Source organism: Syngnathus scovelli, chromosome 2, assembly GCF_024217435.2.
Source record: "Syngnathus scovelli strain Florida chromosome 2, RoL_Ssco_1.2, whole genome shotgun sequence".
In the NCBI taxonomy this organism is placed as follows: Eukaryota; Metazoa; Chordata; class Actinopteri; order Syngnathiformes; family Syngnathidae; genus Syngnathus; species Syngnathus scovelli.
The window spans coordinates 11405452-11420074 of NC_090848.1; the positions used below are offsets into that span (position 1 = coordinate 11405452).

At 42.8% G+C, this 14623-nt stretch overlaps 2 protein-coding genes across 7 annotated transcripts; one reads left to right on the forward strand and one right to left on the reverse strand.

The window, feature by feature from the left end:
- The first annotated feature begins 109 nt into the window (after positions 1-109).
- LOC125989268 (sodium- and chloride-dependent creatine transporter 1-like) lies at positions 110-7537 on the forward strand. Of its 4 annotated transcripts, none has more exons than XM_068649970.1 (16): positions 110-764; positions 1332-1706; positions 2182-2457; positions 2722-2853; positions 2934-3222; positions 3301-3433; positions 3536-3670; positions 3780-3883; positions 4003-4127; positions 4211-4323; positions 4646-4786; positions 4941-5043; positions 5107-5207; positions 5279-5449; positions 5585-5740; positions 7054-7537. In XM_068649970.1, exons 3-15 carry the CDS (start codon positions 2199-2201, stop codon positions 5702-5704), a joined length of 1926 nt encoding a protein of 641 aa, XP_068506071.1. In that variant the 5' UTR covers positions 110-764; positions 1332-1706; positions 2182-2198; the 3' UTR covers positions 5705-5740; positions 7054-7537. The 4 variants fall into 4 exon arrangements, with proteins under 4 accessions (XP_068506071.1, XP_049611392.1, XP_049611393.1 ...); XM_049755435.2 differs by having other exon boundaries at positions 5585-5683; XM_049755436.1 differs by having other exon boundaries at positions 763-853; positions 5585-5683.
- Positions 7021-13271, reverse strand: LOC125989266 (solute carrier family 26 member 6-like). Of its 3 annotated transcripts, XM_049755432.2 has the most exons (18): positions 12960-13270; positions 12057-12196; positions 11865-11975; positions 11609-11781; positions 11370-11534; positions 11136-11288; positions 10926-11008; positions 10359-10506; positions 9748-9861; positions 9577-9654; positions 9350-9445; positions 9168-9274; positions 9018-9087; positions 8189-8281; positions 7973-8074; positions 7542-7888; positions 7427-7481; positions 7021-7151 (listed from the first exon to the last, which is right to left on the reverse strand). In XM_049755432.2, the coding sequence occupies exons 1-17, from the start codon at positions 13097-13099 to the stop codon at positions 7466-7468; spliced, it is 2136 nt and encodes a 711-aa protein (XP_049611389.1). In that variant the 5' UTR covers positions 13100-13270; the 3' UTR covers positions 7021-7151; positions 7427-7465. The 3 variants fall into 3 exon arrangements, with proteins under 3 accessions (XP_049611389.1, XP_068506070.1, XP_049611388.1); XM_068649969.1 differs by lacking the exon at positions 7021-7151 and having other exon boundaries at positions 7351-7481; positions 12960-13271; XM_049755431.2 differs by lacking the exon at positions 7021-7151 and having other exon boundaries at positions 7374-7481; positions 7550-7888.
- Positions 13272-14623: the final 1352 nt, after the last annotated feature.

Consider the following 14623-nt stretch of genomic DNA (forward strand, 5'->3'; position numbering starts at 1 on the left):
GTTTCTTTTCTAAAGTACATACACCTGCATATGCTTTATAAATCCGCTAAACATTTTAAAGTCACCTAAAACGGCAGTGAGATATCAAGACAATGACAAAGAGGACATGTGGTTATTGAGTGACAAATCCCTGCATGAGGTTTGACTTTACATTAGTTGAAATCAATAAGTGCTCAGCTCATAAAAATAGAAATAAAAGGCCGCTGGGTCCTTGAAATAGAAGAGTCGCGTGAACACTGACTATAAATATACTCACACACAATTATGAATGCGATTGCGGCCTATGAACCTGTGAAGTCTCACATAAGGTAGCCACCCAGATGGAATAGCCCTAACTTTATTATGAACAAATATTTGCAATTGATTAGTTGTTGGGAGGGAGCAGGCTGCAGACAAGACGAAATACTCTCACGTGCCATTGGCATTTTGGCTTTCCCTTCGGCCTCTCGTCCAAGCTATAAATACACTCCTATTAATCCTTCGGTACCTTGGCCGACTCGACGCCCCTGTCTAAGAGCCACAAAGTGCAAGCGCCACATTGATGTACAGGTGGCTTGTCTCATTAAACAATATAATAAAAAGCCTGTTGTCAGAGCAACAGCTCCCTGGGTTTCCATGGCAACAATGTCAAAGTGGCCACTCTGCTAGTGAAAGGGGGGAGGAGGAGACAAAGCGGACCAATTGTGAGCAATGGAACGCCATCAGTGGGAGAGCAGAACAATTGGAACAAACTGCCCCCTGGTGGACTCATTCTGGTGTTGCAGGTAACACGAGCAAACCCACTTGAGCAGACTGAAACGTTTCATGAGGATTGTGGAGCATTGAATCATGATTTGTAACATTTGACCAAAAAGTATGACAATAATAACTAAAGAATAATTCAGAGGGACTGCAATGAGGAATGTACCCGCTGCAACAGATATTTAGACCGAACAGCGATTGCATGCTGCAGCAATGTGGCTGCACTTTGTAGCCTAGATTATTTATACTTAATAATTATTTGTTGAGGTATCATGTTTTATGTTCATAGTTGCTTTCATTAATGATGCACTAATTTGTTTATTGGCGAGTGTGGGCGCAGTGCGGTGACTGCATCCGCTCACCTTTGCATGTGAAACATTGTAGTCACAAAATTGTTATTTTGTTGAATATTGTTTGGACAAATTCAGTTAAAGCTACTTTCGTATAAACCACCTTGTAAAAAAAAAAAAAAAAAGTGATTTTTCTCAACCCAACTAATCTAACCATTATGACGAATATGATGTTGAGCTGCGTCACTCGCCGTCCTAAAGGGCTTCTTTGTTGCATTGTTTTTTTTGTCTTCACCACAGCCCCAACGTAGTGGCGACACAACCGGTGACGTCTGGAGTGTCGCACGAGTGAGACTGACTGTTTCACTGTGTCGCCGGACACTTGCTCCGTTCGCTGAGACTCAAAACTTATCCATCCAACTCTACCTAATTGTGGATCTGCTGTCGCTCGGGGCTATCAATGAGATTCTTCAGGCTAACCTTCAAGTGCTTCGTCGACGGCTTCTGAGTCTCCCCATCCAGCGGACACTCTCCACCTGGCCCGAACATCGGTGACCTCCTTTTCACCGCTTTTGACCGAGCTCTCGAGTCACATAATCAGATTGTCATCAGAAAAGTGTGTTTCAAAAGCAAAGTGGCAGCAATCAGCAAAGAACATCAGCAAGAAAATTAAAGGTAAATGTGGGTTGTTTTAAACACAAGTAAATTTACTGGCGAGAATATATGACAATTCAGTTAGTTCAAAGTAGTCTTCCAAACTATTGAGTAAAAGTAAAGGAGTATTTTAAAGGGAAAGGCAAGTCAAAAATTTTCTTGAACATATATGTTCTATGCACCCGACGAATCTACACACAACATTCTTTATATTCATCAAATTATATATAGAACATATTGGAACGAAAGTGGAGTGATGAGGCTGGAGAGACTGTGGTCATGTGACTGCCTGGCTTCGCTTGATTGGTCAAATGGAGCAAAATGTAAAATAGAGCAAAATGTGGTACTTTTTTGTTTAAGGTTAAAACGCTAGCTTCCAGGAACAATAGAATTGTTATGAAATGTTACTTGCTCTGTTTTTTATATTTCTCATGCCGATTGATGGACCAATAAAAGCGAAAATGGGATATTTTAAAATCTATCTTTTCTCATCCAGGTAAAAATTGCCTCTGGATGGAAGCGGGAGACCTGTCTGAAGGAGAGGCTGGGGGATCAATTCATAATGCCCTTGTGCCTGGAGTGAGCTCAGTACGCGGTGAGGGTCGAGATGCTGCTACACCCCTGAGCCAGGAGAGCGGTTCATCGGAACCAAGAGTTGCAGAGAGAGAAACCTGGACCAGACAGATGGACTTCATCATGGCCTGCGTGGGTTTTGCTGTAGGCTTGGGCAACGTGTGGCGCTTTCCTTACCTTTGCTACAAGAACGGAGGAGGTACAAACTTAGGACAATCATAAATTGTGCAAAAACAAGTGCTATTAATTCCCTCCACCTTGTGTTGAAGCACAAATTCTAGTTGAAGAACAATCCAAACTATGATGCTCGCACCCAATTCATATATGTTTTAGAATTATGACCAAAAGGTTCAATCTTGGTTTCATAGAACTCGGTTTCATCTTTATACGTCACAAGAAAATAGCATTCGAAGAGGGGTGGGTAGACTTTTTGTACACTCTGCAAATGTGTTTTGTGTTACAGGTGTGTTTCTCATCCCCTACTTGCTAATGGTGTTCATCGGGGGCATCCCTGTTTTCTTCCTGGAAGTTGCATTGGGCCAGTTCATGAAGCAGGGAGGGCTTTCCGCCTGGAACATCGTGCCTCTTTTCAAAGGTCAGTCAAGACAGGAAGAGTACACGGTCGCCGTCACATCCGTTCTCGTCCTGATCCTGCATCTTCTCCCGCCTGACCAGGTCTGGGCTTGGCGTCTATGGTGATTGTGTTTTTCTGCAATACCTACTACATCATGATTTTGGTGTGGGGCCTCTACTTTCTCTTCCACTCTTTCACCAACCCGCTGCCGTGGGCCACCTGCGGACACACTTGGAACACCGTCCACTGCACAGTCAACTTCAGCAACAATTGCCACAACATCAGCGTGAACTCATCTGCTGCTCAAGACGTGTCCCCGAATCAGTCACTCCTGAACGACAGCTGCGTGAAGACGGAAGGCATGCGCTCCCCAGTCATCGAGTTCTGGGAGTATGTTGTCTCATGATAACAGTCTCTTTGCTGTTGCAGAGAGTTGTCTCCCTCACGATCTTGTGTTCTTGCTCACAGGCATAAAGTTCTCCATCTGTCTAGCGGGCTTCATGAGCCAGGGAGCATCAACTACGAGGTGGCGGTCTGTCTCCTTGCCACCTGGATCATTGTTTACTTCTGCATATGGAAGGGAATTAAAAGCACAGGGAAGGTACAGTTCATAAAACTGGGTGACGAGTTGTGCAGCATTTGTTTTAATATTAGTTTAAAAAATCCTCTTTGTTAACCCTCAATATTTGTCTTCTTCTTGCAGATTGTATATTTCACGGCTCTGTTCCCGTACGTGGTTTTGGTTATTCTTTTGGGGCATAGTGCTTCCCTACCTGGAGCCTTTGATGGGATTGTATACTACCTGAAACCAGATTGGTCCAAACTAGGAGAAGCACAGGTAGACTCGTATTTCTATGAACATCCGCTTATCTGTATTTGGCTGCTTAATGGCAGAATTTTACAACCAAACCTGTTATTCCAATTTTTTTTTTACACCTTTGTGGTAGGTGTGGATTGATGCTGGAACCCAGATTTTCTTCTCCTATGCCATCGGACTGGGTGCCCTGACGGCACTGGGCAGCTACAACCGCTTCTATTACAACTGTTACAAGTAAGTTTGAATGGCTCAACAAACATCGTTAGCATAAAAATAATGGTTTTAGAGGTGCGAGGGTCCACCCAACGACAGTGACGTTCCTCATTTGAAATCTGCCCTTTCACTATTCCCAGGGATGCGTTTGTGTTGGCGCTCATTAACAGCGGAACCAGCTTCTTTGCAGGCTTTGTCGTTTTCACTGTGTTGGGCTTCATGGCTACAGAACAAGGTGTGGACATCAGTGAGGTAGCTGAGAGTGGTAAGTCATGCGGAATATACTTTTTATATTGAATATAGAGTTGAATACAAGTCACGGCTCCCTTTGTTGAACTGTTTGTGTAGGACCCGGCCTGGCGTTTATAGCCTACCCAAAGGCTGTGACTTTGATGCCTCTGGCTCCATTCTGGGCAGCACTCTTTTTCTTTATGTTACTTGTACTTGGCTTGGACAGTCAGGTGAGATATGGAATCATTCATTTGGGGCGCTTCTCAGTTAATCGGAAACATTGTAGAAGAGTGTGTTTGTCCTAACTGTAAATGTGTACTGCTAAAGCAGTTACTGTACCACCATGATGTGTTTATGAGAGTATTGCCAAAAGTCAAATGTTCAAGATTTAAGGAACCTGTATGAATTCTAACCGTATCAAAGACAAAGATTTATCAAGAGAATAAAATTCGGCATCACAGTTTCTCCATCAATAACTCATTTTCTTTTCATTTGTGCCATTTTACTCATTTTGCTCTTGCCTATTTCTCACCTCAAATATTTTCATTTCAGTTTGTTGGGATAGAAGGTTTCATAACCGGAATAATGGACATGCTTCTTCCTAAACCCTCCTTTGGCACATTGCGGCGAGAGATGGTAGCCGCCATTTGCTGTTTCATCTGCATGATCATTGACTTGTCCATGATCACAGAGGTACAGTTTTCCCTTAATTGTGTGTGTGTGTGTGTGTGTGTAACATGTAGATGTGATGTTCTGTTGTTAACCTTGGTTAAAAAGGAACCTCTAATGGTCACAAGTTATCAATGCTTGTATTTACTCACAAATGTCAGCGTTCATTCTCTGCCAGGGAGGGATGTATGTCTTCCAGTTGTTTGACTACTACTCTGCCAGTGGGATCACTCTGCTGTGGCAAGCTTTCTGGGAATGTGTGGTAATTGCGTGGGTCTATGGTAAGACACGAGCTCTCCGTTCAGTCTCTTGTTGTACCCCTGTATCTTATGACCTCTTGTCAGGCGCAGACCGTTTCATGGGTGACGTGGCTCGCATGATCGGCTATCATCCCTTTCCGTACATGAAGTGGTGCTGGTCCTACATCACACCCCTTGTCTGCATGGTAAGTACCAATTTGTATGTTTTCACATTTCATGTCTGCTGGTAGCAACGTTAATCGAAGTGTGCTTCTAGGGAGTGTTTCTATATCATTTGATGAACTATCAGCGCCTAACCTACAACAAGTTGTACGTATACCCGTGGTGGGGTGAATTGTTGGGCTGGACATTGGCCCTTTCCTCCATGCTTTGCATCCCACTCACTGCTGTGTACAAACTGCTGCGTGCCAACGGATCATTTCGGGAGGTCAGTTTGTCTGTTTTGTATTTTACATACCTCAAACCCTTCAAAATAGGCCTTGGATCTTTAGTCTTTTCCTACGATTTCTTTTGAACACTCATTTGATAGCCGTATAACTGGCCACTCACGATGTGTTTGCAGCGATGGAAACGCCTCATAACCCCACGATGGGGCAGACATCATCTGGAGTATCTTACCGCGGAGAACGAAGGCATGCCGCTGCGGAAAGGATCCAAGAACGTTCGTATCTCAGAAGCGTAATGCGATACCCAAATACCGATGAAGTAGCAACCAGAGGTGGGCACTTGACCAAATTCTGCCGCTCCGTCCATCCTTATTCATGATACAATCGTCCCTCCTTCCCTGTCCCCTCATCATTTGAAGGGCTTCTATCACTGGTCCATCCCTCCCTCCATCATCGGTCCGAGAAAAAAAAAACATCATGGTAAAACATGATGATGAACCCAACTTGATTAAAATGGCGGATTGCAGTAATATATCACAATATATATCACTCAAAAAAGTCAATTATATTTCTGTCAATGCTATCTGATAAATAGGATATAAAGAAATAGCCTCCTTTTGTCACCTCCTGCATGGAGAAACCAACTTTTTTTCTTTTTAACCTTCATATTCGGTCCAAACGTACGGCTTACACCCGCGAGACAAAGTGGAAACGAAAATGCCTCTTGATATCCTTAGCAAACTCCCACGTTAGTATGCCGAAACAGTCCGTTTATTTGGCGCTTAAACAATTACAGGGACAGGTGAAAACCCACTTCTATCGGTCCTCTTTTTTTATTAACTTTTTCATCCCGGAATGCCCACCTCTGGCCGCAACATGACATGTTAATCACTTTAAATTAGTTTTGATGATGCAGCCGAAGATTGGCCAACATTAAAACACCACAGTAAAATATAAAGACATGCTTAATTTATCACAAGTTTAATAAACCACTAAGAAAAGATTTACATTCACTGGTTTGTCTTGTGAAAGTGAACATTGCCAACATTATGCTGGGTCCCTGAAGTAAGCTCAAGATATCAGCAGGACACTTATTAAACTGTCAAGGCAATTCAAGCATATTCATTCTTGGAACCAGTAAAAAAAAAAAAAAAAGATACTAGTAACAAATATGTGCTCACTCTTAAGCCTCTCACACAAGCTATAAATACATGGCTATTAATCCCGTGTTAGATTCTCCCACGCAACCCCCCTTCTCTGCCTCTCACAGAGCCACATAGTGTGAGAGCTTCGGTGACAGCAGCCACCTCATCTCATTAGACAATATAACAAAACGCTTGTTGTCACAGCAACGGCTCCCTGCATTTCCATGGTAATTGTGCTGCCATGTTAAGGTGGTGGACATTCTCCCTGTATGGGGGGAAGAGACAATGTGGACCAATAGTGAGCAACGGCACGCCACTAGTTCAAGAAGAGAATGGTGAGTTGGAACAGGCTGTCCCCTGCTGTTCACATTGTGGTGGTGTAGGAAACATCCTGGAAACACAGAATCCATTTGAGCTGATATCGGAAACTTGATGTGTGATTGATGGAAATAAGGCAATGAACTCACAAGGACGTCGCTCTGTCCCGTTTTGATGTTAAGGATGTGGAGCACTGCATCGTGAATGGTGACGAACAACCTGCTCTTTGGGATCAACTCTGAGAAGAAACCTGCTCTTTCCAGCTGCTCCACCACACAGGCTAATATTTTACCAGGATGAAAAACATTTAAAAAAAAAAAAATGCTGAAGAGGGTTGTTGGAAAACCAGTTACCACAAACCAGAAACTCCAATTACAAGCACATGCTGGGAATTTTGCCACTTGTTGTAGAACAAGTGCAAAGTAGTGAAATAAGAGATTGATGCACATTCCAAATTTTAGGGAAGGCAGTTATTTTTTGATTCATCTTTAAATTCCCCCTGCTAATGTTTTGTGAGTAATGTGTGTTGGTAGATTTGTTTGGAGGACCACTGACCTTGGCAGCCAGCGAGGTAAACTCCTACACCAATATCTGTTAGGTTCTGGAAAATCTGGAAGAAAAAGTCAAAAATTACAATTAATGAATAAATAAAACTTGCTTCTCATAGCACCTGAGTACGTTTTTCAAGGTCTTCACGGCGACGCTGTCCACAAAGTTAGTTGTTGAGAGGTCCAAGATGATGCTGTGAGGAACCTGCGCATCGGTGAGTCCTTTCTTGTCATGGCTCTCTTTCGAAGCCAGCGCGTTGCTGTCATAATACTGCGACCTTCCCATGTCACAATTGGAGTCGGACATTGTGTCGGATTGGTAGGCCTGGTTCACGTGGCCTTTACCAAATCCATTCACTGCAGATTCGGTCGTGAAGGGTATACCATGCTTAAAATTCTCTTTAGGTGCTGCAGTGATTTTGATCTCTTCCAAGGAGAATGTGTTATTGGACAGATTACTGGCACTCTGCTGGGGGAAAAAAGATGTTTGTCATGGATGGATGGATCGATGGGTGGATGGATGGATGTCAATTCAAAATGAAATGTAGCATACTTGATGCTTTGCTTCATTCTTGTGTGACTTTTTCTCCTGCTGCTTCAGCGTTGCATCTTGTTTTTTCTTTGCTGCCAGCAGTTTTCCAATTTGAATGCCGCTCTACAAAACATAAGAGTGTAAGAGTGTAGCAATGAAAGTTTAGGGAGTGAGTTGGAAATTAGATGGTAATGGCAGCTCGGGCTAGCCTAAAAGTGAGCAAGGACAAATGCTAACCTTCTCTTGTAAGGCCTCCAAGTACATCTCAGCATTGGTGTAATAGATAGTTGCGGAAGAATGAAAAATTTTGATTCCGGGAATCTCTTTAGCCTGTGGGCACAGATCAAGAAAATCAGATTCTTGTTTGCTTTCATGATGAATTTTGTTTTGTTAGTATTAGTAACTATTCTTGAAAAAAAAAAAAACATCACTTCAGAGGAATTCAACCCCTAAGTATTCTTTAAAATAATATGTTGTCTGTGAGGTGGCTTGGTGGTGCACTAGTTAGCACGTCTGCCTCACAGTTAGGAGGGTGCGGGTTCAATTCCATCTCTGGCCCTCCCTGTGTGGAGTTTGCATGTTCTCCCCGTGGCCACGTGGATTTTCTTTGAGCACTCAGGTTTCCTCCCACATCCCAAAAACATGCTTGGTAGGCCGATTGAACTCTCCAAATTGCCCCTAAGTGTGAGTGCGGATGTTTGTCTCTGTGTGCCCTGCGATTGTCTGGCAACCGGTTCAGGCCCGATGACTGCTGGGATAGGCTCCAGCACGCCCGCGACCCCTGCTGTCAACTGAAAATGACCGTTGCCGAGTTGTGGGTCAAAACCAATCACGATACATACAGCTTCAGAAAACTGGTGAGCTGTGATTGGTTGTGATCTGAGACCTGGCAACCGTGATGTCATTATCAGGCGACAGCAAGTGGCAAACTTGCTGCCCCCTGAGATGGATAGAAACAGCTGGATTTTGCCTGTTTAATTCATATAAAACAATGAGAATGCAGTGATTCAACTAGTTGGGCTGGACAGAACATATACCATACATAATGGGCCATGGTTCTCATTACCTCTTTGTATGTGTCTACATCCAGATATAAATTGGTGGCTGGTACTTGGCCCAAGATTGAATAGCGTGGTCTGAGAGAGACAATGACACAAAACATGAAACCAGCTCACTTGCTTATCACACTCGAGTGTAAATACCGACGGGTACGTACAGCTGGGTTCGGAAGATAACCGTCAGCATAGAAAAGGCAATGGAGACAGCCAAACCCAGGTCCAAGTTGAGTAGAATGGTGGATGTGAATGTTACCAGCCACACAAGCTAGAGGGCAGTAAAAGTACAAATGAACAAAGCTGCATGTAGCCTAGCGGGATCTTTCGGAGTGTTGGGTCATACCAAGTCAACCTTGTTGGTCTTGAACAGCATAGGCACATCAGAGAACTGCTTAAACATTCCTTTTAAGTTCACAAACACTATTGTGGATAAGACAGCCTGAAGAACATGCACAGATAGCCACAACATCATTAACCTTCCAAAGCAGAGGTGTAAGCACCAGGAAGAACATTCAAGAAAGGCATTTGAACTTTCTTTGAAGGGTAAAAAGTCGGCCAAGAAACCAATACCTTTGGGAGAGCTTCAAAAAGAGATCCAATTTTTAAGACCGTAATCAGAACAATGATGGAAGAAATCAGTCCTGCGACCTGATGAAACACGCAATGCAGTCTTTCAGCGTCACATATGAGATTAGGAAGGAATCAGAGATATTTTTTTTTGCCAATGGCAAGTTGCTTTACTTGTGTTCTTCCCCCAGTACTCTCCTGAATGAGGCTCCGCGACAGGGAAGAAGTCACGGAATAACACTGAAAACAGCCGCCGATGGTGTTGCTAAGTCCGAGAGCAACCAGCTCCTGGTAGAACAAAAAAACAATATTCTTAAAAGTTATATTTGGTGTTGTTACATTAACAACCTATGTCGTGTAAGGAGTGTGTTCAATAATATTAGTGTACTGCTTGTTAAGTTTGTAGCCAGGTCAACACATCGTTGCCACACTGAAAGCATTGGCAGGCGTATTTAAGCAACACAAGTGTGATTAGAGCTTGTTCTGCATTAATGATTAATGAGAGTAGCCCGGAGCCTCTCATTCAGTCTTTGCGCTTCGCATACCTTCACACATTTCTGTCAAAAAATAATAAACTGCTTCCATGTGATATCTTGAATTGAAAAACAAAATTTTGCCTTGGGTTTCAAAAAATGATTTAGAAGATAACACTTGTATAAGCAAAGGGAACATCGAGAAATGCATTAATGAAGGAAAATCAAATGCTGGAGAGTAGTTTTCACTGAATTTGATATTATTTTTTTAAGAATTGGATGGAAAGCCCAAAATTGTTTGTCTTGCCTCACCTGGTTGCTATCCACTTTGTAGCCATGCTTGAGGGCAAACGTTTTACCAAGAGAAATGTTGATGGCATAGCCCACAATGGCGATGGCAAAAGCGTCACCGATCAATGCCGAGAACAGCGTCACATCTGGAGCTCGGGGGGCATTAAGCCTGGAATGGAAGATAAGCGAGATAAGCGAGGATTAGGTGGAGCACAAAGAACTCATGAAGTTTAGTAGCTATCTCAAGATCTGCAAAAACATGGTGGAATCCATATTTGCCGATATCCGTTGCCTTATCTCCAAAGGAGAAAGCTCAACGATTGTTTCCTTTTGACGCAGTCATGCATGGCTGGGGCTGACTTCAGCGATTGTAAATATTTGTCACGCATTCTACAGGTGTTCTTTTGACTTAACATATTTCAATAATCCCATTTGTAATAGTTGATCCACTACGACTACTGTCAGAAGAAGTGTGAATATAAAGGACACAAAAGAGTATCTGTAATAAGGGGAGGAGGGGGGCTCAACAATTATTTGTACGTCTAAATTCGCTATACTGCATGTTTGACAACTTACTGATTTACTCACCCACTTGGGATCTCACCGACAACATCAATGTTGTATTTTGTAGCAAGGCCGCAAAAATGAGTGATGATTGTTGCTGCAATGATCTGCAAACATAAGAGTGGACGAGATCATTTCGGGTTAAGGTCAACTTTAGCACATGTAAATATGAGTCGGCCCGTTGACCTTGAGATTTTTATTATTGTGCTAAAGATCTAAATCAAAAGGACTTACCATGATGAGTTCTATGGGAATAGGCAGGGGCAGCTTCTGCCTGTAGTATTGATTGAGCTCTTTGATCACAATGAGAATGGAGAGGGCCACCAGACTCACCACCAGCTCCGGTACCACCGTCTGGGGTAGCAAGCGGCATATTTCCACCAGAGTCTGTTATGAAAAAGGCTAAGAATTAAACCTGGCAAGAAACACATAATTGTTTGGAAACGACAAGCTTTGTGTCGTACTCACGTAAATGAGAGAGAATGGACCGGAGAAGCGAGCTGGAGTGACCCCAAACAAATATTTGAGCTGGGAGCACAACACATGGCACGCTGATCCTGTAGTGTATCCTCGAACCAGCGGCTCAGACAAGTAGGTGACCACGAAACCAAACCTCACCACACCCAACAGGATCTTGGGGTGAGGGAAAGAGATCTGGTTGAAGACCTCAGCGTGGTAGAAAGTTTGAGACAAAAGTAGAAACTCACCTGAAACAATCCTGCTAGGACTGTGAGCGAGCTGGCTATCTGCACTCTGTAAGCATCCCGTTCGTTGATATTTACACTTCCTGTCCCATTTGTAGCATTAACAAGGAAGTTACTATCAGGAGCCAACCGCTCGGTCACAGTCCCGATCATGATACTGATCACTGCAAAGGTACCTGAAACACAAACACTAATCAATTCATCAAGATTCATGCAAGGACGTCTGTGTCTATGGAAACATCATCTGTGTTGCACTCACCGATTGAGATGTGTCTAGAAGTGCCGAAGATGAAGTAGACCAGAACCGGGTAGAGCGAGGTGTACAAGCCAAACACTGGCCTCAGAGAAGCCAGAAGAGCATACGCCATGCCTGATAGCAAATCAGAGCACAGGCCATGCCAACTACTTTCCCATGTTTTCTATCACTTATTTATTTATCGATCTGACTGACCTTGTGGTAAATGCATGATGCCCACGCTGCAGCCGGCGATCAGGTCCCCCATTGCATTCTCTCTGATGGCGTATTTAGGCAGCCATTCAAGAACGGGCACCCAGTTCATCAAAACTTGTTTGGCACGGGGCACAGAGCACCTGGGACAGTCAGTAGACATATGTACATTAAAGCTTGTTGTGAATACATTTGCTGAAACTGAATAGGGCCTGGCAGTTCAGAGGTGGTGGAGCCAGCCTTCCTGTGTGGAGTTTGCATGTTCTCCCCGTGCCTGCATGGGTTTACTTCATTTTCCTCCCACATTCCAAAAACGTGCATAGAAGGTTCTTTGAAACGTCTAACTTGTCTGTAAGTGTGAATGTGAGTGTGAACAGTTGTTTGTCTACACGTGCCCTGCGATTGGCTGGCGACCAGCTCGGGGTGTCCCCCGCCTCTTGCCCAAAGTCAGCTGGGATAGGTTCCAGCGCACCCTTGACCCCAGTGAGGGGCTTATTCAAAGTCTTGGTCCACTAAAATGTAACATCATGAGAATTGCAACACATGCTACAAAATTTCCCCAAATGTTACACTGTGTACAAATATAAAGACGGTGTTTTCCAACTGAGTGATGAAATGCAGGAAGTGATAAAGCCACTTGTTGGACCTGGCACTCAAATTCTGTTTGGATTTCAGTGGTGAGCAATACAAACTACAATTTCAGTTATAAAATTGAATGACTGAGAAAAGCTCTCTCACATTTCTATCATTTGATTTTGTTACATCACATCATCAGGTTTTGTGTACCTAATGTCGTGGCACTTAAATGTCCAAGCAATGTGATTTTTATGGCTACAAATCAATGCTGTAATTGTTGCTTGCCGATAATCATGAATATCGCTTTTGATTATTGATGGTGGTTGTTACCTCATGGAGCCTTTGAGACGTTCACTGAAGGTTGGCTTTGTAGACCATACCCCTTTTTGCGCCAACTCATCCAGGGATACCTCATTCAAAACTTGTCGCTGTACCGAATACTCCACCAAAGAGCAGTTCCTCTCCTCCATGTTAGTGTATATTTTTCTTTCCTGGATGTAAAACTTTGTGCCAGAGGATCCTCTAAGAAATGAAACTCACACAGTTGCACATCAATTGCTGAGAAGTGACTGAAGTTGCCTGTATGTGCTCTACTGATTAACACGGCCTATTCCTCAAGCTGCTATTGGTCAGTGGGAGTGACTGATGTTTTCCTGCCCTTATATGACAACCACCCGAGTTTGCTTTCTGCACAAACATAATGAGATGGAAATTATACTTTAATTTTTATACTGTCAGCTGTACTCAGAACAAGTTAAATGTTTTTTTTTTTCAAGCCAGCAGCATTAATCATAACCATTCCTCATTATGACATGTTGTAACAGTGAATTAAGTTGATAACATTTATAGTCAAGGACAACTTGCAAATAGTCCCGGCTCATAGTCACACGAAAAAAAACCTTTGCAAAACGTGCAATCATCATCAAGAGAATGAGGCAACAAGTAAAATTAGTCCGAGGATACACCTCAGTGCTGGTGCCCTTTTACTTTGCATTATCTTTTTGATGTTTAGTTTGAGCAAGTTAATGTTTAGATAGATACTTGTTAAAATGACAAATGTCATTATTGATGGGAGTTTAGCTTTCATAATGACAGAGGGGGGAGGGGGGGTGATAAACATGTAAGACAAAGTCTTTATTTTATTGCATGATTTATGACAAAGCCACCATTACTACTGATACTTTTCGACTAGCAATTCAATCACTCTTCACAAATAGGAAATGCTAAGTGATTTCATTATTTTTAACTTTCAGTTAAAATACACATTTTGTTTGACTCTGTAATGAAATGTCTCATTCTAGCAATATCTTCCTGACAGGATGTGTTGTTATTGTGACCTTGTGATTCCCCGATCACCCCCCCAGGAAAAAATGCCCATGATGCTCTGCGTTTCACGTAAAAGAGCAACCCACTCATAGAAGGGGAGTTATTTTTCTGAGAGGAATGACTAACAATGTGAAAAGAAAGAGGAAGCATTCCTGCACATATTAACCCTGGCAGTTGTCACATACATGTAAATGCCTGCAGTTAAGAACATTTTGATGATCAAGCAAAGCTGAAACAACATCTCAGGGGACTAGCAAGAAACAAAAACATCACACTTTTCCCAAAAAGCATCACGAAGAGTATTAATGTTTAAATGAGAGGAGGAAAAAACAAGCTAAAACAAATAATCAGACATGTACTGATTTACATGATGTGACGCATATCACTACTCGAGACCTAACATATTTGCGGTTATGGAGCTAGGCAGACAGTTAAAGTTGGGTATTTTTCCAGTCCTATTTTTTTATTATTTTTTATTAAGCTTGGTGATAGGAAACATAAGGAGACAAGCTTTCTGTCACTCAAAAGAAAGCGAGAATTATTATCTGTATAATTAGTAGTTAGCACCATCTCCTCTGAAGCTCAAGGTCAAAGTTCAACTTTGCATTTTCACCTTGTTCTTCCAATGGTTGAGCCCGGCTGATCGGTTGCCAAGCAGTCCATTGTGG

Excerpts from the sequence above, each read along its gene's own strand:
- LOC125989266 (XM_049755431.2), bottom strand. The coding sequence starts at position 13,099 with ATGGAGGAGAGGAACTGCTCTTTGGTGGAGTATTCGGTACAGCGACAA. Across the intron at positions 11,009-11,135 it reads TTCCCATAGAACTCATCATG|ATCATTGCAGCAACAATCAT; the intron begins GTAAGTCCTTTT and ends TTATGTTTGCAG. Across the intron at positions 9,088-9,167 it reads GTTATCTTCCGAACCCAGCT|ACCACGCTATTCAATCTTGG; the intron begins GTACGTACCCGT and ends TGTCTCTCTCAG.
- LOC125989268 (XM_049755435.2), top strand. The coding sequence starts at position 2,199 with ATGGAAGCGGGAGACCTGTCTGAAGGAGAGGCTGGGGGATCAATTCAT. Across the intron at positions 4,128-4,210 it reads CAGTGAGGTAGCTGAGAGTG|GACCCGGCCTGGCGTTTATA; the intron begins GTAAGTCATGCG and ends CTGTTTGTGTAG. Across the intron at positions 5,208-5,278 it reads TCACACCCCTTGTCTGCATG|GGAGTGTTTCTATATCATTT; the intron begins GTAAGTACCAAT and ends GTGTGCTTCTAG.